The sequence below is a fragment of the Corvus hawaiiensis genome, chromosome 2 (genome assembly GCF_020740725.1).
Source record: "Corvus hawaiiensis isolate bCorHaw1 chromosome 2, bCorHaw1.pri.cur, whole genome shotgun sequence".
Lineage (NCBI taxonomy): Eukaryota > Metazoa > Chordata > Aves > Passeriformes > Corvidae > Corvus > Corvus hawaiiensis.
The window spans coordinates 113,043,687-113,069,458 of record NC_063214.1 but is presented as its reverse complement, the minus strand read 5'-3'; the positions used below and the strand labels follow the sequence as shown (position 1 = coordinate 113,069,458).

General features: G+C 35.4%; 1 protein-coding gene across 12 annotated transcripts in view; it reads left to right on the top strand.

Annotated features, from left to right (window-relative positions):
* Positions 1-25,772, top strand: part of DMD (dystrophin) — a 1,090,817-nt gene that overhangs the window by 490,794 nt on the left and 574,251 nt on the right. For all 12 annotated transcript variants that reach the window (XM_048288642.1, XM_048288670.1, XM_048288700.1 and 9 more), the window contains one exon: positions 5,836-6,008. In XM_048288642.1, coding sequence (XP_048144599.1) covers positions 5,836-6,008 — 173 coding nt within the window. The remainder of the gene's footprint in view (positions 1-5,835; positions 6,009-25,772) is intronic.

The window sequence follows — 25,772 nt, the reverse complement described above, 5'->3', positions numbered from 1 at the left end:
GAAAAGCATCCATCATTGTCATTATCCTGCAGTAAAAATAGAAAAGTAGTGCATAAATTGTTCAGCAGCTGGTTGGGAAAGGTTTGAAATTAAATTGTCGTTGATTTTTTTTCTCTGACAGATTTGCATGAATCAAATTACAAAACTGTCATGAATAGCGCTGTGTTTTAAAACTGAGATTTTTTTTTTTCACTCTCATTCAGAAAGAATCCATTTTAATTAATCTGTAAAAGGAAAAATAAGTTTATTTACAAATAATATTGAATACAAATTAAAAATTGCTAATATTAATTGTCATAGATAATTCAAGAACTAACTTTTTATATCAAAGGCATGTGAAGTTAGTAAAATATGAGGTTTTGCAGCAGAAATCTGGTAGCTTCTAACATTTAGTAAGCTGTAATACTTTAATGAGCACTTCAGTATATCTGCTCAAATCAGCTCCTAGGAATGTTTTTCTATTCATTTTGAGCTTTAGGGAGCGGAAAAGTCAGATAGAGAAACCAAATCTTGTCACTTTATCTCATAAAGTGAGCACTGCAATGTGTTCATTATCCCATTACAAGGTCTTTTGAATACTAAGACATACATTACCTCAGCTTTTCTTTATCACTGTACTGACATATTTAACAAACAATTTAAATATTACAGTTCTGTCAGTGATGAAACTCGAGTTGATTGTACAGAAAATTGTGCTTCATAGATTGATGGATTAGTAAAGTTGGCCTTATATACTCTCAAAATAGGACAACTATTGTTATAAGCACAGACATTATTTCTGCCTGCTACTGATGATGTTCATATTGATGGAGTTCACAATCTTTGAGCTACCTGTATGGAATGGGTTGTGATTACAATGGATTTCATTGCATGAACAAACATAGGGATAAAATGCCTTCAGATTTTTGCTAATTATCCTTCCTTGCAACGGATGTTTCAAATGTTTCCTCAAAGTGAAATTAGTGGAAACATTTGCAGATATTCTACTTAGTATGGTTATACTGTTCATACTAAGAGCAAGTTTTCCTGTGTCATGACTATCTCATGCAAGCTACTTGACTTGTTTGAGTTCCAGATTATTCACTGGGAGATGTATATGCTGGAATAAATACACTGATTAACCAGAGAATAAAACTAACACATATTTCTCTTTGCTAACATATAGGAAGAGTGTGTTAAAATGAAGCAGTATACCTGGAATTTAAGAAGTCTAATTTATAACCATATGTGAAAAAGTTGTTAGCAAGATTTTTAAGGATCACTGTCATAGTCATGGCATAGTTGTGCCTATTCATTACTTAATTCTATTAACTTTGAATTCAAAAATTATTTCCTGAGGTTACTTGCATTCTATAATTATACTGCAGACCTGCAGTAGGGCCCATACATATTAGTGTTACTTTTATTATTTTTTAAAATTATTCTTAATTTTGGCAGGAACATCTTATTGTAGCATATGATTATCCATTTAGCTATCATATTTTTCAATGCTGTAATGGTTTTAATATGGAAAGCCATCTGGCTCTGAGGAAGAGATTTCTTATATATGTAAGATATATGTGTATCTTGCATAATCACTCTAACAATTCTGTTTCTAGATCATATGTTCTTTTGTACTTCCCATAGGGCTTTTATTTAGTTCATTAAAAATTGGGTTGTTTTCCGGGTTGTTTTTTAAATATAGATATTTTAATGCTCTGATTAATCTTCTTTTTTTCTCTTCTTTTTTCCTTTGGTAATCCTTCGTCTACTGACAGATAGAGCAGGTTTTTTGCACTGTTTTCTACCATGTCATATTTCAGAATATAGGAATTTATTGTACACATCACACATCCATGATTCTGGCACCTAGAATCCGCTTTCGAAATGGTTTATGAAGCCAGTAATACCCATACCAGATATTGTAACTCATAATTCTATACAGCTTTTAAAATTGTAATTAATTTGTGGAATTTTTCCACCTGTTCATGGCTAATAACAACTGTGCTGTTACTGGGTTTCATGTTGGTACAAAAAGCATGAAATAGTGTAATGGATCTGCTATACATATAATTATAAAACGTCATTCTACAAATGTTTGGAATGTCAAAAAATGTATTTTTAATTTTACACATTGGAATATGTATTTGGTGTGTACTAAGTGATTCTTATCAAGAAGTTTCGCGTAATGTGAAATTCAGAGTGATTTTCTGCTGCAGCTCAATAAAACCCAATTAACCATAACTTAGAACTGAGTGTGCTCACATGCACTCTCCAAATAGATCTGACAGTAACACTGCGCTTGGTGACAGATTTCTACACAAATAGCCAAGGAACTGAATTTTTACAGGAAGTTGTCTTTCTCTGGCAGATAAAGACAAATTCCACGTAGTGAAAATGAACTGGGGCTTGAGTCTCTAGCACTCGGATTTCTCTTTTTAAGAGCAGTGAGATGGATCAGTCCCTAAAGGCTACTGTCACTTCAGTTGCTAATGATTTTCTGTTATCCTTTTTTTCTAAAAAATTAAAGCTTCGTACACCTCTGTTAACCATGTTACAAAATCTCCCAAGGCATTGTTGATAACTGCTGCAGATCATTCTCTTCAACATGAAAGATAGATGGGGAATACATTTGAAATATATAAGTGTACACATGCATATATACATGGTTTCTCTTTCTTTTTTTTTCTTTTTTTTTTTTTCCTTTTGGACATTCTTATACTCATTTACAGCACATCATCTATATCAACTTGTTCTGTCTGTAGCAGCTGTGCTTTAAACAAAAGCAAAAATCTGACATAGAAATTCTGTACCCTGTTCATAGACCACTAATTACATTAAGGTATATATCACTTACCAATTCTGAAGTGCGTAGATGTATTTTGTCTATTTTTAATATTTAGAAAATTGTTCTACTTGGTTGAAAAAGCCTACAATTTCAATGTACATAGGCAGATATATTACTCTTCATTTGGTTGCTTAAACATGTTGAACACAAGAAGTGCCTTGTTGGGTGGCTCAGATGAGCTGATATTCAAACCTAATGAAAAGAAGGTCACTTCACTGGAGTGCTTAAGTATGTCCTGGCAGCTTATAACATTTCAATTACACTTTCTCCTGTTCTTTAAATATGCAAATTTATAGTCATGGATGAGGTTTTGTGAAGATGCTGCTTCCTTATATTCATGGGATATAATGGAATATTTAGAAGCACTTTATGTCTTTATCATCTGATATTTCTTATACTGTGATTAATAGCATAGAATATCTGAATTATCCGTGTCCTGAGGATGTAAAACAAAGACTTAAGGAGACCTGAGTAAGGAACACAGAGTGTGAGACATTTTTCTGGGAAAGTCAAATGAGGTTTGTTGAGTAATGACACACACCCAGCCAACTTTCACTCCACATGATAGATTGCTGACAAGGAGGAAATCTGTACCTTATTGTGACTCATTCCAGAGACAAGACATCTACCATTCTCTTTTGATTTATAAATATTCATTTAGTCTGCTAAATGTAAGTCACGTTTCTCAAGACCTAAAAATTCAAATTATTATTCATATGGGGCTTTATGGAATGTATTTTTCTTTTTTTCTCACAAATAGCATATTATAGTGCTGGAACTTTAGGAACACAGAATATGTTTTATTTTGTTTTGTGGGGTGGTTTTGTACGCAATTATTTCGATGCATTGCCTTCACATTTACGTAAAGACTTCAAGTCCTATATTTTACAAAATAATAAATGCAGTGTAATAACTTTAATTAGTTAAAAAATTACAACCATATTTTTTCACTTCAAGGGTTATTCAGATTTTTTATTAATTTCTTCGGGTTTTTAAAATATTTATCCAGCAGTTTGGAGGAGAAAACAATTTGGATAAGTATCCCCACTTCCCTGTTGCTTCCTGTTAGTACTACCAGTAATACACTAATACACTCTGTCATACCCATGGTTCTAAAAAACTCGTTTTAAGTCAAAGTCATTACAGTAGAATAGTAGAACTTATTATCTAGCCATGAGATGGTGTGAATTGTGTGTTTATTAAAAAAAAAAAAAATAAAATTAAACCCATTTGTTGAATCAGAATTCATAAATGCTGAACAAAGAGGAAATTATAAATACAATCTACATGGATATCATAAAAGTTTCTTTATTAAGAAAAAAAAACAGGAATTGCAGGGTTGGAATCCAAGTCAGTATTTACAGCAGGCAAGTATTAGACTCCAAAAGTTAAAGAAAGGCAGGAGAGAGAGAAGGCCTCACTACTCATGGACTGGGAAGTGCTTCAGTTTGGTTCAAACTGCCCATGAAATGTGTCCAGTTTATAAATGACTTTCTAAGATTAGCAACTCCTTTCTAGTAACTACACATATCTCTGCAGCTTTGATTATACTACATTTTATACATGGAAGGTTACTAGTAGAGCAACACTTCAAAACCAGAATCAAAATTATTATGGTTTGATGCAGTTTTAAAATGGTTTGATAGTGTTCAGTAAATTGGAACAAATTGAAAATTACTATTTTGTTTGATTAAAACCTGGAAAAAAGAATGAACAACCTAAAAAAATCAGCATTTCTAAGCAATGGAGCAGAACAATGATAGGAAAACAGTGGCAGATGGTTAAAATATAAGCCATGGTAAAAAAGTTCAATGACACACCTGTTACTTAGGAATTTAGGATAACTCAGTTTAATATGCTCTGAATTTTATCTTCAAAATATTTTCTCAGTGTCTGTTTTTATCCAGAAAGCAGCTGTTCTGTATTTTTTTTTAATTAATTTTAAAAATTAAAAACACTTCCTCAGTAAGTAGTACAGCTTGGCTGTATATATCATATTTAATTTTAAAAGAATATTAAATACTTCAAAAATAAATAATTAAAAAATATTTAGAGAAGGGCATGTAGAAAAGACCTTAATGAGAGGAGATGAAAGTAATGAGATTTTTGGAGATGTAAGATTAATTTGTTTAAATTAAAAGTTACTCACTTTATACTAAAGGACATAGATTTTTGATTTTTTTTTGCTTCTAAATTGTTGCTGAAGCTCTGTGATATTCCATGTCTAAAGCTCCAAATATTAAAGCTATGATTTAGTTAAATCAATGAGTGTGAAATTTCCTTTGCTGAATGTCTATCTTACATTTCTTTTGATTCACTTGTATAGATTGCAAGACATTTGTTTATTTCATTCTAGGAGACTTGGATAGTGAAAAAGAAACCCATTATTTTTCAAGTTTAACCAAAAACCATCAAGGGACATGCTTTTTTTCTTTACTGTCATGTCCCAGGGACATGAGATTTTGCAGTATAATTTTTGTACCAAGTTTATGCTTTTTGCCAACCAAGTGAAATTAATGGCCAATATTTTTGGTTTGCCAGATCATTGTTTTTGTGTCGGTATTAAAGATTTTCACCCTGCATCTTGCTCAGTTCTTCTGCAACTCCTCACAGTGATCAGACTGCTCACCACAAAATCATCTCAATACCTCAGCAGACTCCATCTGGGATTGCAGGGCTCAGGCTTCTTTCCTGGTGATTGCTCCAAGGAATGGTTTCTGAATTGGGAAGTAAAGGGAAATGAAAGGTCAGGAAATGTAAATACTGACATGCAGAACTTTTGAGTCAATAGCACTTTGTTTCCCCTCCTCACGTTCCTCAGATATATTTCAGTCTTCAAAGAAAGGATGGACATTTAGTTATTATACCAGGTTATTGTAAAATTACTCTTATTATCAATGTTATTGTTTAATTAGTATTTTGTACTACCTTCTTTTGCTTATGAACAATTATTTGTTATTTATAAAAACGATGTTTTGTTTTTATTTTTTAAAATCTTGATATTACAGAGCATTAAGGATAGCCTGGGGAGACTGCAGGGTCATGTAGAAATTATTAACAACAAGAAGACACCGGCTTTGCAAAATGTTACACCAAAGGAAGCAGAAAATATACAAGAAAAGCTGACTCAACTTAATTTTGAATGGGAGAAAGTTAACCAGATGTACAGGGACCGACAGGCGTAAGTAACTTACAAAACTTGCTCTTTCTGATGGCCTTCATTAGTATTTCGCCTACTGTTGATGATTGGGTTTTTTTCTTCTTTTTGTGGGAGTATGTTTTAAAGTCACAAACAATACTTTCTTCTAACTAAGCATAGAGCATTTATATAGAATTTTAATTTAATTTGTGGGCATTTTTGTAAAACTGAAAATATTTTGACCAGCTATCACTTGCATTGGACCACAATCTCACATCATATTGCAAATATTCTTATATCATTATAAATGATGTACATTTACCCTGACATAGTTTTAGGCATTTAGTCCTTTGTACCTTTGTTATTGATTTAAAAATTTGAATATGTGATGCCTGCATTAGAGTAAAACCCCTTTTGACTGAAGAGGGTTTATGAGTTTGAGGAGCAGTTCTCACTTTAGATCTAATGAGCATAGCTAGAATTGTTAGCAGCTCTAAATTCAGCATCGTCCTTTTATAAATATTTACATTACACTTTATACAGCAAAGCTGGACAATCAAGAGAAGTATAGAAAGGCATTAAAATTATCATAAAGCTTTCATCTTCTACAATATCACAGAATTTTCTTTTCTACTGGTATATTGTTCTGATGTTGTAATCTGGAAATCATACACTAAGTATAGCCAAACCTATCTAATATTTCTGGCATGGTTCATGTTTAGGAGCACTGCAAAGGCTAGTGCCCCAGTAACTTATTTGTACTCTGTAGCAGGTAACCAATGTGTTCCAATTTTGGCATTGTGCAGTAAAAGACAGGTTTATAGTTCCTCCTAATTTTTTTTTTATTTAGATGTTGTATCAGATGTTACTGGCAGTGATACATTACTTGCTATGATTTATGAGATACATCTTTTTTCCAGCATGAGTTTAAGAATTATGAATTTAAGAATTTAAGAGTTAACAAATAACTTTGCCTTAGATAAAAAGTCATAGTTTCAAGCATTTGTTGAATTGCCACAGAAAATTCTTTGACAATTCTTCTGAGAATGAGCAACAATAATCTGATAATGAAAATCATTATATATATCACTAGTTCCATTTATTGAAACTTTCCATTCGTAGGAATTTTACAAAATTGGCTCTTCAGGCAATGCCTAAAACTTGCCATTAAAAGTTTTATTTGATGTGCCACCTCAAAAGACTATAGATTGATATCTGATAGAATATCACTTTTTGCACTACATATATGTTTGGAAATATCACTTAGCTAAGAAAATGTTGTTAAAAACTTTGTCATTATTATACAAAAAATTAGCTTGATGTATACACAATTATTGCATTTATGATAGAATGAGGTATGATTCTAAACGTGTAAGCAGTAACTGGAAGAAAAAAAATACTTAATGTGGGTTTAGCCTGCACTGACTTTGTTCTACAATCCAATCTTTGGTAACTTTTATGTCTTCTTTGTTTAGAAATATTGGTAAACAGCTGTCACTTTGCAGATTTATACAGTCATATTATTTCCATTGTCAGCCAGTCACTAGCTTTGATTCTAGATTCCTGGAGGGAGAAGAGAGTAAAGCTTAAAAAGAATAATAATCAGAGAGGTTAATAGTAAAAAATCTAAATCAGTAATCTTTGTGTCATCTCTGCTTTGTCTCAATATTTAAAGTGTAAGAAACTGAGACAGATTTATAATCTGGTAAGGTTTACAAATTCTTCTTCTATGCCTGTTGTTTAGTTGATTTTGTTTTTTTCAAATAGCAAGTCCTATTCTGGTGTGGTAAGAAAAATCTTTGTTAGTCATGATGCCATGTACAAAAATGAAGGATAAGTTAGAAAAGAGATTGAAGAAAATCTGCTCACACAGATAATAAGACCAGGAGACATTTGGTGTTGTGCTTCTCCCAGAGGCTGGCTTTTCCCCAAGTCTTACTGGTTTGGTATCCCAAGCTCTGAGAAACCTTTGGAATCTCCTTTCCCTAGAGACTGGCTTTGCCCAGCCTGTTACTGTTTTAGTATACCAGTCTCTGAGAAACCTTTGGAATCTCCTCATAGCATTTTCTGCCACTGATACATAGCAAGGACAGCAATTTACTGTTAGCTGAAAGTTTGTACTATCATCACTAGCACTCAATTATTTGTTATTTGGGCTATAATGGTATTTAGCCAGCAGCAGAAGACTCATGAGGCGAAATGAATTAGTATTTTGAGGTCATCAGATAAAGGCACTAAAGAATTGTAAAGTATGATTACTGTCCAGCTGTCTTTTGGCTGGGTGACTTACCCAGTTTTGAGTATGATGGACAGCACCTCAAGGTGATGATAAGCTTGACTGCTATCTGATTCACTCACCTTTCTTTTTCTTCTAAATCTTTTGGGTTTGGTGTCAGTCTTATTGGGTAACTGTTTAAGAGGTTTTGTTTGAACTGTAGATGATCCCTACAGCTTCTGCTGTTTTGTGAGGTGCATTTGGACTGCACATGAATCCAAGGGATGAGGTGAAGGAGGACAATATGGCCTTTAGGATTTTACTTTCAGCAGTTTGTGTCTGTAAGGAGTGAAAATATCAGTGTAACTCTGCCCTTGAGACATGGGTGAATCTGTGTTTATGAGATATGCTATTGATGATGATGCTTAAGGAGAGTTTTGGAATTATTGGAGCTGTCTTGCTTTCAAGGGAGCGTGTCTAAGTGAACGTGATATTCCATGTTTGAAAGGTACCAGAAACAAATATACTGTAGCTATGATCATTTCTGCATATTGGTTTTATGAAATCAAAGGCTTGTAATAACATGGAAATTTTTATTTAAATAAATAAAAAGTCAACTATCACCACGGCAGATGGGAGAACAAAGCAACTTTCCTTACCACTGTCATTACTAGCAGAGAGCATACTCTAAATCTCATAGAAGCCATTAGAAACCTTCACGTTGCATACTTTTGTGTGAAATTGATTTCCTAGAAGTCCTGATCCATATCTAGATACTTTGTAATTAACTCTAGAGTGAGTTCCCTTTAATTAGAAATAAAAATAGATTTTCAGTTTGCTTTATAGCAGAGCCTGCACCAGTTTGACAGAAATACACTATGAATGGTAAGCACTCAAATAGCTTTACAAGTGCAGTTCTTCTACAGTATTTGAAAACCTTATTTCACATGGTTACTTTAGCACGTTTCCTATATTTAAATAACAGTTTGTATTGTACTTACTGTAAGATAACAGGCAATATTTCATTGAAAAAATTAAGCAAAAATGCCGCGGTCATCCTAGAGTATTCTTCCAGTGGCTTTAGAAACCTAGGATGAATGCAAATTTTTACTCTTTCACGAACACAGTGAAACACTATTCTCCCCTTACTAAATTTTTGAGTCAAACCTATATCTAAGCACGGTTCTTTGACAGATGTGACTTCCTTTTCTGTTCCAATTAATTTCAGAACATGGTAACTCATTGTGTTTCCAACAGGTAAATGGGAGTGGCATCATCCTACACCAAATGGAATTTGTTTCCTTGGTTTCAGTTTTATGAGTGCAAAGCAAACTCCAGGAAACAGCAATGGCATGATTTGTCTTTTGTGAGCTAAAGAGCAATTTATGATTTAATTTATAACTTCAATCTTTGCTTGATACTAAATTTTTATGTTATCTTTTCCAACAGTTGTATTAAGACAATGGAATCTGAATTTTGAAAGGTAAAGTTTCAGTGCCAGTAAGAACAGCCATTCAGATGTCGTAGCTTTTTCCTGTCCTTGTACCAGAATTTCACAATACTCTTCCTTCTTTCCAGCAGCTTTAGATACTGGGTTTTTGTATTAGTCATGATTGTGTAGGAAGTGACATTAACACCCGGTCCCTATGTATCTTAAATGAGAACATATAATTTTTGGGAAAAAGAACCACAATAGAAGATAGACTTTTAAATTACTGTCTTATATAACTTTTTATCTTATCAGCATACCACTGGTGGAAGCTCTTGTTTGTCTTTTCAGGGTATTGTCTTCCCAGGATATTTATGCCTAAGTCTGGCTTCTGTGAACAAGAGCTGCCTAAAAATAATCCTCCTAAAACTGCCAGAAATCACTGAATCAATGAAGTGCAAGAAGGTTTTAAAGAATAGATGTTAACTTAAAATATTTTGATAGGAATTGCAAATGAGAATAAAAAAAAGGAAAAAAAAAAGGAAGAAAAAAAAAGGAAGAAACACAAGGCAGAAAAATTATAAAAATACTCAAACGAATATAATTCAAAAGCAAAATACTAAAATTTTACAGATATTGTAGACCTTGAATATTTTTGAATCTGTTTCTTGATAATGAATTAAAATTCTAATGGATCTCTCATATTAATGTCAGGCAACTAATTTTTGCCTTTTTCATGTCTTATTTAAGAATTATCTTCCAGGGCATACATTATAGACTATATTAATGCACATCTAATTAATCTCAATTCCACTGAAAATGAAATGTTGTGAGAGAATGTGGTAAAGTTGGTACCAGATATCTTTAGAAAGTGTTTCTTGATAATTCTGAAAAGCAGAAAAAGTGATATACCAATCTAATATCAGAAAAGATAGCAAATCCATAAAAATGATAATAAAAAGACATTGACCACTTTATAAAATTCACAAACAACTAGCAATTTTTATAGTAACAAGAGCAAACAATAAAGAACTAGTTAATAGGCTTATATTAAGAATTAGTTTGATTTTTGGATAACAGTACAACTGTCAACTTTTTCTGAGTAACCTTAAATTAGCTGTTGATTAGCCTGGTAAGGCCTAAGGAAAAAAAAATTATTATACATAAAGAATTGATTCATTGTCAGAGAAATAATATTTCTAAGACCACATAGTAGCAGATGTCATAATCCCTTACTGATATATTCTGTTGAGAACTAATCAGATCCGTGGATAAAGGTATTAGAAAAAAGAATTGAGATACATGAATTTTTCAAATATAAGTAACCTGCCTATGTTCTGAATTACTGCAGAACCAGCAAGTCTTGAGGACATGCCTGTCTGTGGTATCTGAATCAGATCCAGCTTCTGTGCTCTTCTTGCTTAGTAGAAATTATAGAGATATAATATCAAGACATCTGCATTCAGCCCAAGTGACGTACTAAGAGTATAGACACCTTTTCATAGTATATTTTCTTGGAGTAGTATCTGTAAGCAACTAACAAGTGCAAACCCAGGTGTTAAAATAGTGAGGAAATTATTTTATTGAATATAGATTTCCAGAAACATTTAGATACCTCAACCCTTCTTTCATGTCCTCAACCTCTTACTTCAGAGCAGCCCAACTCTCTCACTCATCCCATGCCAATCTTGTATAGATTTCTCATTAACATTCCACTATAAAACCATGCTTAGTTCTGAATCCCCTTGTGACTATTCATTATACAACTATTTAACCTTGAAAACCATCCAAACTGAAACCAAAAGATAAAACAAACACATTTAGAACCTCTAAGAAAATGGTTTTGTAGCCTTACTGTCATATCTATCTTAAGGAACATAGAATACTAGAATTATTGCAGGTCACTCTTTAATTTTAATTAGCTGCCTTAGGGAGCTGTTTAGGCTATTCATATTTTCCTTCCCAGAGTTTCTCAGTTGGGGATTTCTAGTTTCCATCTGTGGCACCAACAATGCTCTGCAAACGTGAAGTCATTGAAGATACAAGTCATGTGACCTATCTTTAGCTATCCAAGTTTTAGTTATCTATTTTACAGTACTTGTCTACATTCTTTCTCAATTAAATACTGCCATGCAATTCTTTCACAGGTAACTGTTGTACTATATGTAGTGTGTCCACTGAGTCTTCAGGGAGACCAGACAAGATAAGACTAGAGACATTAATTTTAGATAGATAAAATTAGGGGAGATTAATCTTAAACTAGAAATTACAAAAAAACAATGCAGTTTCATTTATATCTAAGCGTGTTGTTATATATCTCTTTCACTAAGCCCAGTCAGCATTTCTTTGTACTTGCTTTTACTCTGACAAAGTGAATGACAGAAATGAATGTGAGCTGGCTTTGTTTCAGTACAGGGAGAAAAGCAACTAGTGGAAGGCATAGGTATTTTAAGAGAAAGTGAGAAATAGTGGCTGTTCTCTTACGAAAAAATATCTACTAACATATTTCTGTTGAGGTTTTAAGTCTTGTTATTAGAATTACCCTTGGCTCAGGATTCAAGGTGAAAATGAAAACCAGAACAGATTAGTTCATCCCCAATGAGAGAAGAAAATTATTTCCTTTCTAATGTTAATCTCAAAATAGCTACTATGCCTTAGTTACATGCAGGGTAGGGGTGTTTCTTCTTGCTTTCTTTTACAGTGACTCAAATTGTTCATTTAGATTTTGAAAAGGGCAGCTTATAATGCTTACAGCCAGCATTAGTTGTTAATTTATTTCCATATCCTGCTTACTGTACAGAAATGCTCTCCATAGTAGTTGTTTTATAATCAAATTCTTGCAACAGATTTGCCACTTAATTTGCCCCCATAATATCCCACCATCAAGTTAATGTATTGGTAAGTTTCATTGGTTGTTTAATTGCTTGCAAGTAAGTATAAAATAATGTATAGCAATCAGGTGTAACATAACATATAAATATTTTATTATAGACTTTTATTATAGGCAGTCTAAATTGGGCTTTCTGTCAATATTTATAATGTAAAGAAACTCAAAATACATAGAAATATTTTGTGGCCTATTTTATAACTTAAAAGACTAAATTTATAGCAAAAGCTGGAAAATATTTTTACCTTATATATGGCCATTAAAATGTCTCTTTTCATGAGGCACTATATATAAGATCATCTTCTAAATGGAACAGCTACAAGTGAAATCTAAAATTATTTGTTAAACTTAAATGGCAAATTTGAGGCCGGATGAGAAATAACACTACAGATTTGGGGAAAGAGCTATGTTTATTAAATCAGTGTGATAGGGTAATTAAGGAGTTTAAACCAGAAAATTCTTGATAAGGGAATTGAAGGTGCCTGTATCGTAAAATGAGGTGAAAACAACTAATTCAGAATTTCTTTTAATAAGTAGGGGAGATAATCTTGCATGTGTTTATGCTGTGAAAGTGTTTCAGCTGAAAAAGAATCTTGTATGTTTTTAAATCACCAACCTTCAAGCCTGACAATTAGCATAGAATATAGAATAAAGCATAACATAGGATAAGCATAATAAAGCATAACTTTACTGTAAAATGCTCAGTGACAAAACTGTTCCACATTAATACAGGAATTATTATAGTGCCTTTTTCTGCTGTACAAATGAAAAGATTTTCACTGAAGTGTCTGGGAAATGTTATGGCTTAGTCATGAATATGTGGGCTGTAGAACTATGGGAATGCAAATATATATGAATACAGGCAGAAGCAAACAGACTCTGAGCCATCTGGATATGAACTGTCTTGGGCCTTCATGTCAGATACAAAAGAAAATATGACATCGTGGTCAGTGTCATAAGCTATGAGACACAGCTGGAATGAAGGGTATACTTGCTTTAGGGCCAATGCTATGTTAGTGCATCTCTATAACTTCACAGATAGTCCTGATTTATAGCCAACCATCTCAAAGCACAGGCAGAGCTCACTCATGCTTAGCTGCATCCATCCATGTAGATATGGCCTAAGAGAACTGCGGGATATCCTCAGGTCTGTAACTTTATTTGAAATGACTTCTATTACCTTCTGCAAGTGTTGACAAATAAGGTATACTTTCACATTGTGCTGTGCCAGAATATTTTAGATGGATGAATATTTAGCTGGGTCAGCTGTGCACTGGATGAAGGATGAGGTTGCAGGAGCTGCCATTAGGTCCAATGTATTAAGGTGAGCTCCTTTGCAGAATTCCCTTGAAGCTTTTTAAGGAATTGCTGCTCTCTAGTTGCCATGGTGCAGTACACCGTCCTTGTAAGTACCTCCTGGGAAAGCATTTTTGACAGTAGAGGGAGCCTAATCTTTTAACATCTGTAGCTAAAGTCAGCAGTTACAGTTTCCTGTTTCATAGTTTTCATCACTGTTGTTTCTCAGCTCTGTACATGTTGTTGCTATCATCTAATAAATATAATTTTTGCTTTCTTCCTCCAAGGCAATATGAAAGCAACTTTTTTTCTTTTATTAAATATACCCCTATGTGTCAAAGAGACAAAGACACTTTGGATTAGAAAGCAGCAAGTTTTGTGTTAGTCATAGACCTTGGTGCTAATAGTTTTGAGATTACAAGGTTCAGCCTTCTGTCCTGGTGACCTTCAGTAATTCAATAGAGGTGGTCAGCTTTCAAGTTTTCTTTTCTTTATGGGAAAGTCCATATTTGAGGTGATTTTGGTGAAAGCCAGGCAATACTTCTGGTGTGATCCAAAATGTTATGGCAATTGAACTGACAAAAACTGTTTGCTTTGTCTAATTCTTATAGCATTAGGTAGACTGTACATTAATAGAGTAGTTTCTGCTCCCAAAAATTTTGACTCTTGAGATTAATTTAGCCTTGTATTTATTTATTTTTATTTATCTGTGGAACCACAAATATTGTTTAACACAGAAAAAAAGCTTTGTTCTTAAATTGAAGCAGAGTATTACAGGATTTTTTTGTAAAAGTAAGCAAAATACCTGTTTTCTATTTACTGTTATTTTGGTGGGACTGTGGCATCCCATCCTTAACAGGAAGGGAGTACCCTAGATTTATAGAGGCCATTTTCAAAAAGGAACAACAAAAGTCAGATAGGCCATAAAGACTTATGAAGTTTTATTACTAAATTGTAATTATACACCTGATCAAAATTGGTATAAGTCTGTCATAATATGAGTACATAGTGGTGGATTTTGATTAAGGGGTGGGGTGAAGGAGGAGAGAGAGAGAGAAATTTAAGAGGAGGAGAGAGAAAAAAGAGAGAGAAGGAAAGAAAGAGAGAAAATGAGAGAAAAAAGAGAAAGAGATAAAGAGAGAAAGGGCCACATGGATCCAGCTGGTGGGGTGAGCACCACCCACGCTTTTTGGAGGCACCTTTTTAAAACTAAGTTTTCACGACCCTGGAGCTAAGTTTCTTGCTTTCTATGCAAGTTCGTTATCATGTGCAGTTTGTTCTTCTAGACCTCTCTGAAAACGGGTCAGAGAGTTTGTGGGGGACTTACGGAGTCTTGATTGAGGAATGAAGACTACTGGGCTGGCTTTTGGCCAACAGTCTGTGCCCTCTTCTCAACCTCATTCCTGTACTTGCCCTGTTACTGTGTTGTTCCTATCTCCAGGAGCCAGAACAAGGATATTTGTCCCAGAAAAGTCCTACCTCTGTCTGGCCCCTTCTTCAGCCACATGCTGTTCTTTCTCACAGTGTGTTCTCACCAACAACCCTTGGTTGGCTTCGTGGCCATCTGGCTGTCAGTGTTTGAGACACTCACATTAACCGCTTATCCTCTGGGCTTCTGCAGGAGGCTATGCCATTGATCCATTGCAAGTAGTTCTTTCTGATGTGATATTCTTTGTCTCTTCCTGGAATATGTAGTTTCCTTCTAGATTAGACTTTCATTTCTAGATATTTCTTCTGACTGGTGATTATTTTAAGCATCTAGTTCCTTTTCCAGTAAAAGAGGGATTAATTCAAGAGGTTGAAAATGTTCTTTCAACAGTTACACTAAAATAAAATGAGTGACAATTATTTTGCTGCTCTCCTATATCATTAAGTCTGATATCACTCAGGAAAATTGAGTTTAGTAATAATTCCATTAAGACCTTGAGGCAATTCTCTATCTATTAGGACAACATAAGGATAACACTGTAAGATTGTGTAGCCTCAATTCTAGTCAGATGATCTGATTTATTCTTTCTGTCCACAAGTCTTGTATGATAGCAAGAAAATTAAAAAGAGGAGGGGTGCCAAGATTGAAAAACAATAAAGTAAAAAAATTCACATATAATTCCCGTAGAATGCAAACCATACCTATATTTTGCATTAGCTGGATGGCTGGAATACAGTTGCCAATCAAAACAGAACTCAGGGACCCTCTGCTTCTCTTTTTTGGAGTATTAAAACAAGCAAAATGTTCTTTCTTCTCTTCAGCAACCAATTTTTCAAAATCCTATAACAGCACAATTACCTCTGAGACTTCCCTCTCAGATTTGGCTGAAATTGTCTAAAAGGCTAGATAATTTATTCCTGGAAATGAGTGATGGACAATATAATCACTGAAGTTTCATTTCCTTAGGTTTTATTTGCTTAGCCTGCTAGTCATAAAAAAATCACTAGAATCCCTTTTAGCAACTTACCTCTTTGTGATTACACCTTGCTCCCTTATTTTCCCTTTGTCCTGAGTGACTGGTCAGAGTTCAGTGTTAGATCTAGCTTTGGTGACTTAGAGAGTTTTCATTTCCTTAATTAGTGTCATAGAATCACAGAATAATCCAGGTTGGAAGGACCCTCAGGAACTCTCCCAATCTAACATTCTGCACAAAACGTGGTCAACACTAGTAGACCAGGTTATTTTAGCCAGACAGGTCATTTTAGCCAGACAGGTCTTAAAGACCTTCAGCAACAGAGACTGTCCAACCTCTTGGGAACCAGTTCCACAGCTTGACTGTCCTCATGGTGCATTTTTTTTCTTTGTATCTAGTCTAAACCTCTCATTTCCTTTTATGCATGTTGTCTTTCATCCTCACACTGTGCACCCCTGGGAAGAGCCCGACTGAACCTCCTCAATGACCTCCTCACAGAATCTCATAGTGCCCCAGCCCCATGACACTGTGGTGTCGTCCTGCTGAATTCACTCCAGTTTGTTAAGGTCCTGTTTTGACCAGTCCAAAATTGGACACAGTGTTCTAGATGTGGCCCAATGAGTGAGGAAGGATAGTATTTGCTCTCAGTCTGCTGGCTGTGCTGCTACCAATGCAGCCCAGGATACACTTGGTTATTTTGGCTAACAAGGCACACTGCTGGCTTATGTCCCACTTGCTGCCCACAGGACCCCAGATCCTATTTTGCAGAGCCACTTCCCAGCCAATCAGTTTCCAAACTATATTCTTGCAAGGGGTACCTCCTTCACAGGTGCTGGATTTGCATTTCTTGATGAATTTCATGGGGTTTCTGTTGGCTCAGCCCCCTCTAGCTCCCTCTAAATGGCAGATCTACGAGTAAGCATATTTACTCTTCCACCACTGATTTTACCCTGATGGGTGATGAGGACTTTAGAACAAACCTGTGGAGGAGTCAGGGATGTTGGTAGATGAAAAATTAGATAGGAGCAGACAACATGCACTTGCAGCCCAGAAAGCCAGTGGAATCCTGTGCTGTAAAGCCTTTACTGTCTCAGTGTCCTGAGGTGCAGCCTGGATCGTGGGAAAGACTTGTAGAGGTTGAGTTCTGTGACATAATCCTCGACTTGCCCTGATCTACTTTTAGGATTTCACCCTCTTCAATCATACCTATAAGCACAAAGGGCGGGGGGGGGCCCTGCTGGTCCTTCTCCTTTCTTTATAGGTTCACTATATTTTTCAGACTTCATGCAGTTTTATTCTTATAGAACTCTGATGTCATTCTCACCAAGAAAATCCGTAATGCTTATTTGAATGGTAGGAGGTACTGCATCTGGTGGAAAATTCTGCAAAGAAATCAGGACCTTCTGATATAAGTATCCTCCTTTTAAGACTTCTGAAGTCTCATGCATTCATCAGTAAGATTTCCTGCAGTCTCTCTCTAGAACCTGCTTGATATAGACCTCTGGAATACGTCAATAATCAGAGGTTATTGTTCTGTGGTCCTGAGGTGTCTGTCCATCTTATCTGGCAAAGGACTAGGATTTCGTGAACTGTTAAAGATTTAAAAAGTTTCAGAAAAGCAAGCACCTGCTTCTCAACAACCCAAAATATCCCAAAATAACCTGTGAATATCATTTCTAACTATGCAGATTTTCAGAAATGCCTTCTAAGTCTTATCCTTCATCATTTTACTCACAGTGTTTTTTCAAACATTCAAACTCTTTATTGTCATTTCTAGTTAATAAAATTCTAAAAGTGATACTGTTTGATTTTCCTTTATCACTATTAAACAAAGAGCTTCCTTCTACAGTTTTTATTAACTATTATTGTAAAGTGCTATGTCTGGCTGCAGAACTGTTTTTCCTGGCCATAAATTTTCCTTCCTAAGTATAACATGTATTACTATAGGTTGAATCCTCTGTACGTTTGTGTGTGTAGTTGCATGCGTGTATGAAAGTGCTTTTAGTCGCTCCATTCTCATTTTGCTCTCAGATTGAGAGACATTGCCGTCGTATTTGGAACCATTTTGAGAAAGGAAGGGTAGAGAAACTTAATCTTCTTAAGGATTGTGGTCCAGGTTTTATTGACAGACGCAGCACTTTATTCTGCAGAACTTGAAGTTTAGTGGTTTTAGGTTAAAACACGTACATGCATAGCTCTTGGGTGCCATAAAGCTTAGCTTTCTAAGTGGTTTTGCCAGCTTAGTCTCGAGGTATAGGGCTTTAGAGCACTCATCTTCCTGGGCAAGAGGATGCCATTAACTGATGTATCAGACACATTATTCCTTTAGTTCAGATCAGAACTTTGGACACAGATGTTTAATACCTAAGAAAGGTACCTAAGGAAGGCTTGTGCTGCTTCCTTGCCATGAGGGGGAGAGTTTTCATTTTCCCTGTTCCATTTTCTCTTCTGCAGTAATCATAACTTGAACTGATTTCTTGCCTTGTGTTCTGATGATATTATTTTGAGTGGGATACTCCTACATGCCCAGAGATACATGCATGAGAGGTGTCAGATCCTATGAGTTCATCACTGTGTATCTCATGGTAGTCTTACATCTTTTGAGATAGAAATCATATGGACTAAGAAGTGATATGGTAATGTGAAACTGAATTTTCTACAAACAAAATGAGAGAATACACTGAAGAAAAAAATAGGCTATCAATAGTTGTATGCTTTGTCTCTTAGCATAGTTAAAGAAAAGCAAAGTATAAGGAAAATGTAGCTGAGATTATTCTAAATATTTTTTAAATATCCATAAAACCAATAATTTGTAGCATATATCCCCCATAGTGGAAATAAATGCGTCTGTTTTATTCTCAGAAAGAAGAAGAAAAAAACCAACAATGTGAGCTCAGTTTCAATAGCTGTTTAGGAACAAGTGTGTTTTAAAGAATTCCAATTACTAGGATTCACATATTTAGTATTTATTCAGTAGCTGTCTCAGATTTCATCCATTATCTCAGGACTGTATGCCAAAATCTAGGTTCTTTTAATGTTTTCAATATGATAAAATTGTCACTTTGATTTTTAAAAAGGATGTCTGAAAATAGGATGCTGACAAAAATAGTAAATCTCCACTTCCAGAATCATCATTGTGTTCTAAAGCAGTAAAGAGTCTGAACTCATTGACTCAGGAGATTAATAGTTTAGGGATGTAGTCTGAAAAAAATGTTTAATTGTTTAATTATTAATCTTTTGCAGAAATATCTATTAACATTCTTCAGTGTTTAATATAGACTGACTATATTATTATAGCATATAAAATGCAGTAATTGTGATTCCTTTCTGTGTAGAACTAAGAAATAATCAGTCAAATTAATTTGCAGATTTTACTACATAGCAGAATTTTCTAAAAGTCATCAAGACAGTTGTTGAATATTTTGGTTTTTCAAAGACGGACTCTTCCCTTTTGTAAGTTTATGCATATTATATCTTCTTAAATGGTAGTTATTCTGCAATTAAAGTTTGAAGTTGGGGTATTGTAGGGCCACACATTGCTTTTCCATGATCCATGAGATTCTCTCCTGACTACTGTCTGACAAAACCTTCAGAAGTGTTTTCTGGCTGTGCATAAGACACTTGTACTCAGATGTCCTATGGTTAATGATAACATGCAAAGAAACCGTAAGCAGTAATAGGAGCTGTCTTATGTATTAAATAGTTCCTAATTCCATATCTAGTCCTATAAGCCTCTTTACTTTTCCTCATAAATCTGGCTAAATCAACTCAAAACGTCCTAAAAAAGTATATTACTGTCAGTTCATAAATAAGACAGGAAGAGCTGTGATACTCAGATGATTTTTAAAGGTTGGATACAAATATTCTGATTTGCCAAAAAGTGAACCTTAAACTCTATCCTAACCCTGTACTCACAAAAGCACCACTTCCTTCAAGTGCCACCTTTATGATCATACAGAGGGGCTGAAGTGAGAAGCTGTGAAAGATGTTAGAAATAACAAAGCATTTGGAAATTATTTGCTTTTTTTTTGGGGGGGGGAGGGGGGGGAGGTCCTGTTTTTTCTCCTTTTTTTCCCTCCCTGCTCTCCCCTGAGCACTGCACCCATGGGGCTGGGGCTGCCCAGTGGCTTTGCTGTTTTCCCAGTGCTGTGCAGGACTGGCTAACAGGAAAAGTCCTTTTTCCATCTTTCCAGCATAGTTTTTTCTTTCTGTCAGCATACAAAGTGCCCTCTGACTAGCTGGAAACCCAGATGAAACATAAATCTGGGGAATCACTGAGTTGTTCTTTTCCACTCAGGTTCACAGGCCTTCATGTAACACAAAAATGTGGTACAGACACCTACTGTTCCATGAATTTTTTTCTCTGGACTTTTTAAGGCTCTTCCATACTTACTGACTTATTTCTGTTATCCCCTCTGATTTCAGTGTAGAAATGGTGGGATTAAGAATTTACCATCCAGCCTTTTATATCATGGAAAAAATAGTCATGGTTTTCCTAAACAGATGTAAGTCTGACTAGCATCTTGCAATGAATACTAATTTTAAGAGCCATTACGCTAGTCAAATAAAATCAATAATATCATCAAGAAAATGAAGTTAAAAACCATAAAGGTCCAGTACAGATACCCCAGGCTCAAATATTTTCATTATGATTGCTTGAAGCATTTTTCTTTTTTCTTTTTTTCACTACACACAACTGCATACCTTGTCTGTGCCTATAGCATTTGATGTGGTAGATCAGTGAAAAATCAGAAAACATAGAAATACTTAACAGAATAATGCTGCATTTTCATATTGTCAGGGTGATTAATGGCAAGCACTGTAGTTTGCAAGTAAAGGAAAAGGAGAAAATATTGCTGCCTTTCTGAACTGATAGTCTTTAGTAGACACTGTGGGAGACTGCAAGCCCAGAAACAAATTCCTCTAATAACCATGAGTGTCTTTGTCTCTGCAGTGCACTAAACAGACCAACAATTCTCTTCACTATCTTTAAATCCTCTGGCACGACAGCAATGCCAGTTCAAGTGCATTTCTTTTCTCCAATTTGGATGCATAATCATTTGGTCAGTTCCCCAAGTCTTTCTGCATCCTATAAAGCACCATCATCTTCCACGTATTGTAGCAGGAGAGAGCTTATTTCCAAGGTGTCTGCACAGGAAGTACCTGTGAAACACAGTGATCCTAGCAAACACTGAGCTGTTCATGATTGTGGCTTTGGCATCATTTCTCCAGTCAGTTCTCAAAATGTGGTTACATTTGTAAACAATACCTGTGTACTCTGTTCCGTTGTAAAAATGAGAGAGCAATTATCCATATCAGACAAAGAGAAAGGGATCTGTAGTTCAGTGGCAAGTAAGTAGAAGGGTTCTGTAACCACCTGCCTTCTGCCTCCTAATGCTGACTGTCTCATGGCACTCTAAATCATAAGCAGCTCCACTGCTTTCAGTGGAACTTCACCACTATAGGAAAGGAAAAAGTAGAAAAAGAGCTCTAGAACTGACTCTTGAAAGAGATAGAAATCATTTTGCAACAAGATTTTGTTTCAGCTTATGGTCCATGGAGCAATAGTATACAAATATACAATTAAATATGAAAGCATTTATAGAAGGAGACTTAGCAGTCAGCTTTGAGACTCCAAGTCAATTCCCACCTGGATTTGTTGTTTTTATTAAATCTCTTTTTCAGAGTTGTCATCTAATGCTATAGTCAATAGTAGCAGAAGTTACAGATGCTTAGTTTTTGAAATTAAGTCCATGGCATTCAGTGCAAGCAAGATGTAGCACCTTGCCTGGTGAAAGAAAAACTAATCACAATTGCCATACCCTTTCTCTTCACCAATTCAGGTTATTTCAGTAACTGTTGCTGTTAATGCAATAGTCTAGTCGTGATCCTCCAAAGTATCCCCTAAAGTATTAGTATTCCTCTAAAGCAGGGTAGGTAGTGACATCATAAATAGAAAGGTAGAACAGATAGCATTGAGAGTAGCTGCTAGAAATGCTGAAACAGTAATGTACAACATGCTTGCCATGATCTGAGCATTCCAGAACATGTAAGACTGAGCAGAAATGATAAATCAGAATTTATAGTTATTTAGACACCTCAGTGAACTAACTGCCTTTGAGTTCTCCATGTACTTAGAAGGAAAATAGGTGAGAATGAAGCTGAGAATGGAATTTTTGATTCTGCTTGCCCTTTATCCTGGCCTAAATGGGAACTCTGGGAGTGTGCTATGTGTAGCCTCTCCAGTCTCCAAGATTCTGATAGAGACAGAAGAAGTGCATGTTTTTAGTGAAGATTACCACACAGTTGAATTCTAAACTGTGTAGGCTTCTACAGTCTTGAATATGATAAGTCCATGAATAGAGTAGGAGAAGGCCATATTGAAGAGAAAATAAAAAGATCTCTGAACAGCTTGTAGCTTTCTAGGACTTACCATTATAAGATTTTTATATTGTATAAACTTCCAACTTTGATTAAAGTGCATGGACTGATTATTATCTACCTTAACTGAATTGTCTTGTCACTAAACAGTGGATTACAGAGCAGAAGTTTAAAAAACCCATAGTTTTAACTCTAAAATTTTCCCTCTCTATTTGTCACTTCAAAACAACAATACTGTCTTTCACAAGATAGCCAGACAGCTAAGCTCCTTCTTTTCCTCCATTTGATTTTTTTTTTTTTTTTTTAATACTTTCATTATTATCACCTATGTAAGTCCTGGGATGCCATAAGGGTTTCTCGCCAGTTAGGCTAAATGACAGCAGGTTGTTTGCTTATCACTTTCAAAGGGTGCCAAGCTAGGATGCTCCAGATTCCTTACCTGTTTATAGTGAAGGCATAGCAGTAGCTAATGGGGATAACTTTATCATACACTGCCTTGGTCCTAGATAAAAAGAATTAGTAAATAATGCACCACCATCATGAATGCATAGTTATTTTACACATTTGGTATTTCTAAAACTGCCCAGAAGTATTCTTTCTGCTGTTGTCAGCAGTGTTTGTAAAGGACTTTCTGTACAAATTCAGCAAATCATCTAGTGAGCTAAACCTCACCTCCAGGTTAATGACTGCTCAACCTAGCCCTGCATTTGCTAAAGGAGAGGGGGACAAAGTGCAACTTCATATTCCCCAAACAAGTAGATAACAATCGGGATCTAGTGACAGTTTTAAGACTCCTGAAATCAGCAGCCAAGATATGGAGCAGAGTGGCATACCTCAGCTTTCACTTGGCACTCAGGAGCTCTTCATCCCTCACAACAGAAATCAATTGACTGCTTGTTTCTTATTTGTGAAATTGTTAGTGCCATAATTTGATAGTGACATCCATTTGAGTTTATGGACTTACAGCAGTAGGGTTGAATAACACCATATTTTCCTGTGGACTACATGCTCAGTGGAGTTTATGATGACAGTAGTAGAATCATAGAGTATCAAATCCAACTCCTAATCCTGTGCTGGACACACCAAGAATCACTAGAGCATTGTCCAAATGCTTCTTGAACTCTGTCAGTCTTGGTGCTGTGACCACTTTCCCTGGGGAGTCTGTTCCAGTGGTCAGCCACCCTCCGGATGAAAAACCTTTTCTTGATATCCAACCTAAACAACTTTCTCAACAATCTTCCTCTGTTACCCAGTTACAAACCTCTGGTCCAGCTTACTTCCAGGTGAATGGTGGAGCTACTGCTATAGATGGGCTATTTTTTTGTGCAAGAAGAGGTGTAAGGCTGTGCAGTGTATGTACACCCTGGAAAGTATACACTCAGCCCAGGGCAGCCTTGACAGTGCTTAACAGGTTTAACCTTGCACTCCATCTGTACAAATCTCTTGCAGTCAGGCTTGACATTAGTACTGTTTGAGTAGAGAAAGGTAGATTTCTACCCCAGAGTGACACACAGATTCAGAGTAGAAAGTCTGAATTTTAGTCCTGAGCTTTTACTGCATCACCATTTTTTCCACTTATTAGTAGAAAGCACAAGAAATCTTGGCTACAGTGATGTGATAATGCTTGAATTTGAACATTTTTCCTAGTCAGCGTTTTTGTATTTGAAGTGCCTTTTGAAATGTAAATTATGCACTGAAGTCATCAGTGTATACCAGGCAAAGAGTGAAAAATTGAAATAAAGCCTTTATATACAGACAAGTATATTTTATGTACATTGCACATACACAGTTAAACTGTTCTATGGAGGTGGCTGTTGAATTAAATTTCTATTAGAAAAAAAAGTATTTGAAGTTACACAGAAGATGTTAAGAAGATTTTACTTCTGACAATGAAGAATCTAACAATTAGGATTAAATATAATTTTAAGGGATTCTCATTTTAATGCTCTTGATATTATAAGTAATACAAATGGTGTTGTATGTGATTTCTACTAATGTGCAACTCCTTCTGTCATCTGGTTTTCTACTGAGACATATTTATAGTAAGTAGAATAAATTAATTACAGAACCTTGTAATACAAGGATGTAATTCCATCTAGTAAAAACCCCTGAAGTGGAACCTTGAGATGTTTGCTATGTAAGGGAAGCAAAGCATAGGTAAGTAGACTTTGCTGCTGTGTCAAAGCTTTTCCCTAGGGGTAATGTCCAAAAATAAGAAAGATTGTTTTATTCTTCAACAGCTTGTTTTACGAGGCTTTCTTTTTGCTAGCACAGAAAGGAGTAGGATTCCTTCTACCTTTCATCTCCTTCCCTTTCTTTTGTGTGCATATGTCTCCAAATGAGCAGCATGTTTTCTTCTGCACTAATTTTAACCAAGCTGAATGCCTGCTTGGCTATTTTTTAAGTATGTAGAGCCATAAATTTTGAATTTTAAACACATTTTTTAAAATAATCTCAATCTACTTATTTGACCTTGTATTGTTAAAGGAAGAATGAAAGTAAGATTTCTCTAAGAAATATAAGGAAGATCTTGGTGTGGGTGTAGTATTTTTATCTGTGTTTACAGAGCACGATGTGCTTAGTCAGCTATTTCTTTCTTCTACAATTAAGCACCACTTTCATAATAATTTCAGTCCATTCTGTACTGCAGAAGCCTCATTAGGATCAGTATGGTTCTTTCCTGGTGCTGGAATGTTCCTGTGACAGTCACCAGATTCACCTGGGACTGAAAAAGACATAATCAGGGCCCAGAGAACTAAAAAAATACCTTACCACAGCTTAATCGAAAACAACTGTTCTTCCCTAGTTAAACAACTTAGCATGTCTTTTCCCTCAGTGATTTGGGAGGAATTAGTTGAATGAGAATTCTGTATTGATCCCCAGGAGCTGGCAGAGGACTGAGAGCCTTTTTTAAACTACTCTAGGGATTTTCTTTTTTGAAAAATCAAGCTGGCTGTCATCTTGTAAATGGAACTATACAGCCTTCCCCCTTTCAGAAAGGGGAAGTTGCTTAAGATTAAAGAGCTTCTTTTCTGTCATTACTTTATCCTCCAGGGACCACTGCTTTGTGTTTCCTTGTTACAGGAGGAAGGGGATAAAGTATCTGTGGAGAACCAATTGCAGAAGCATCCATTGCAGTTAGCTTGTTACTCTGGCAAGCAAGGAGGGATTTTCAAGACTTTCTTTAGTGCTAGAG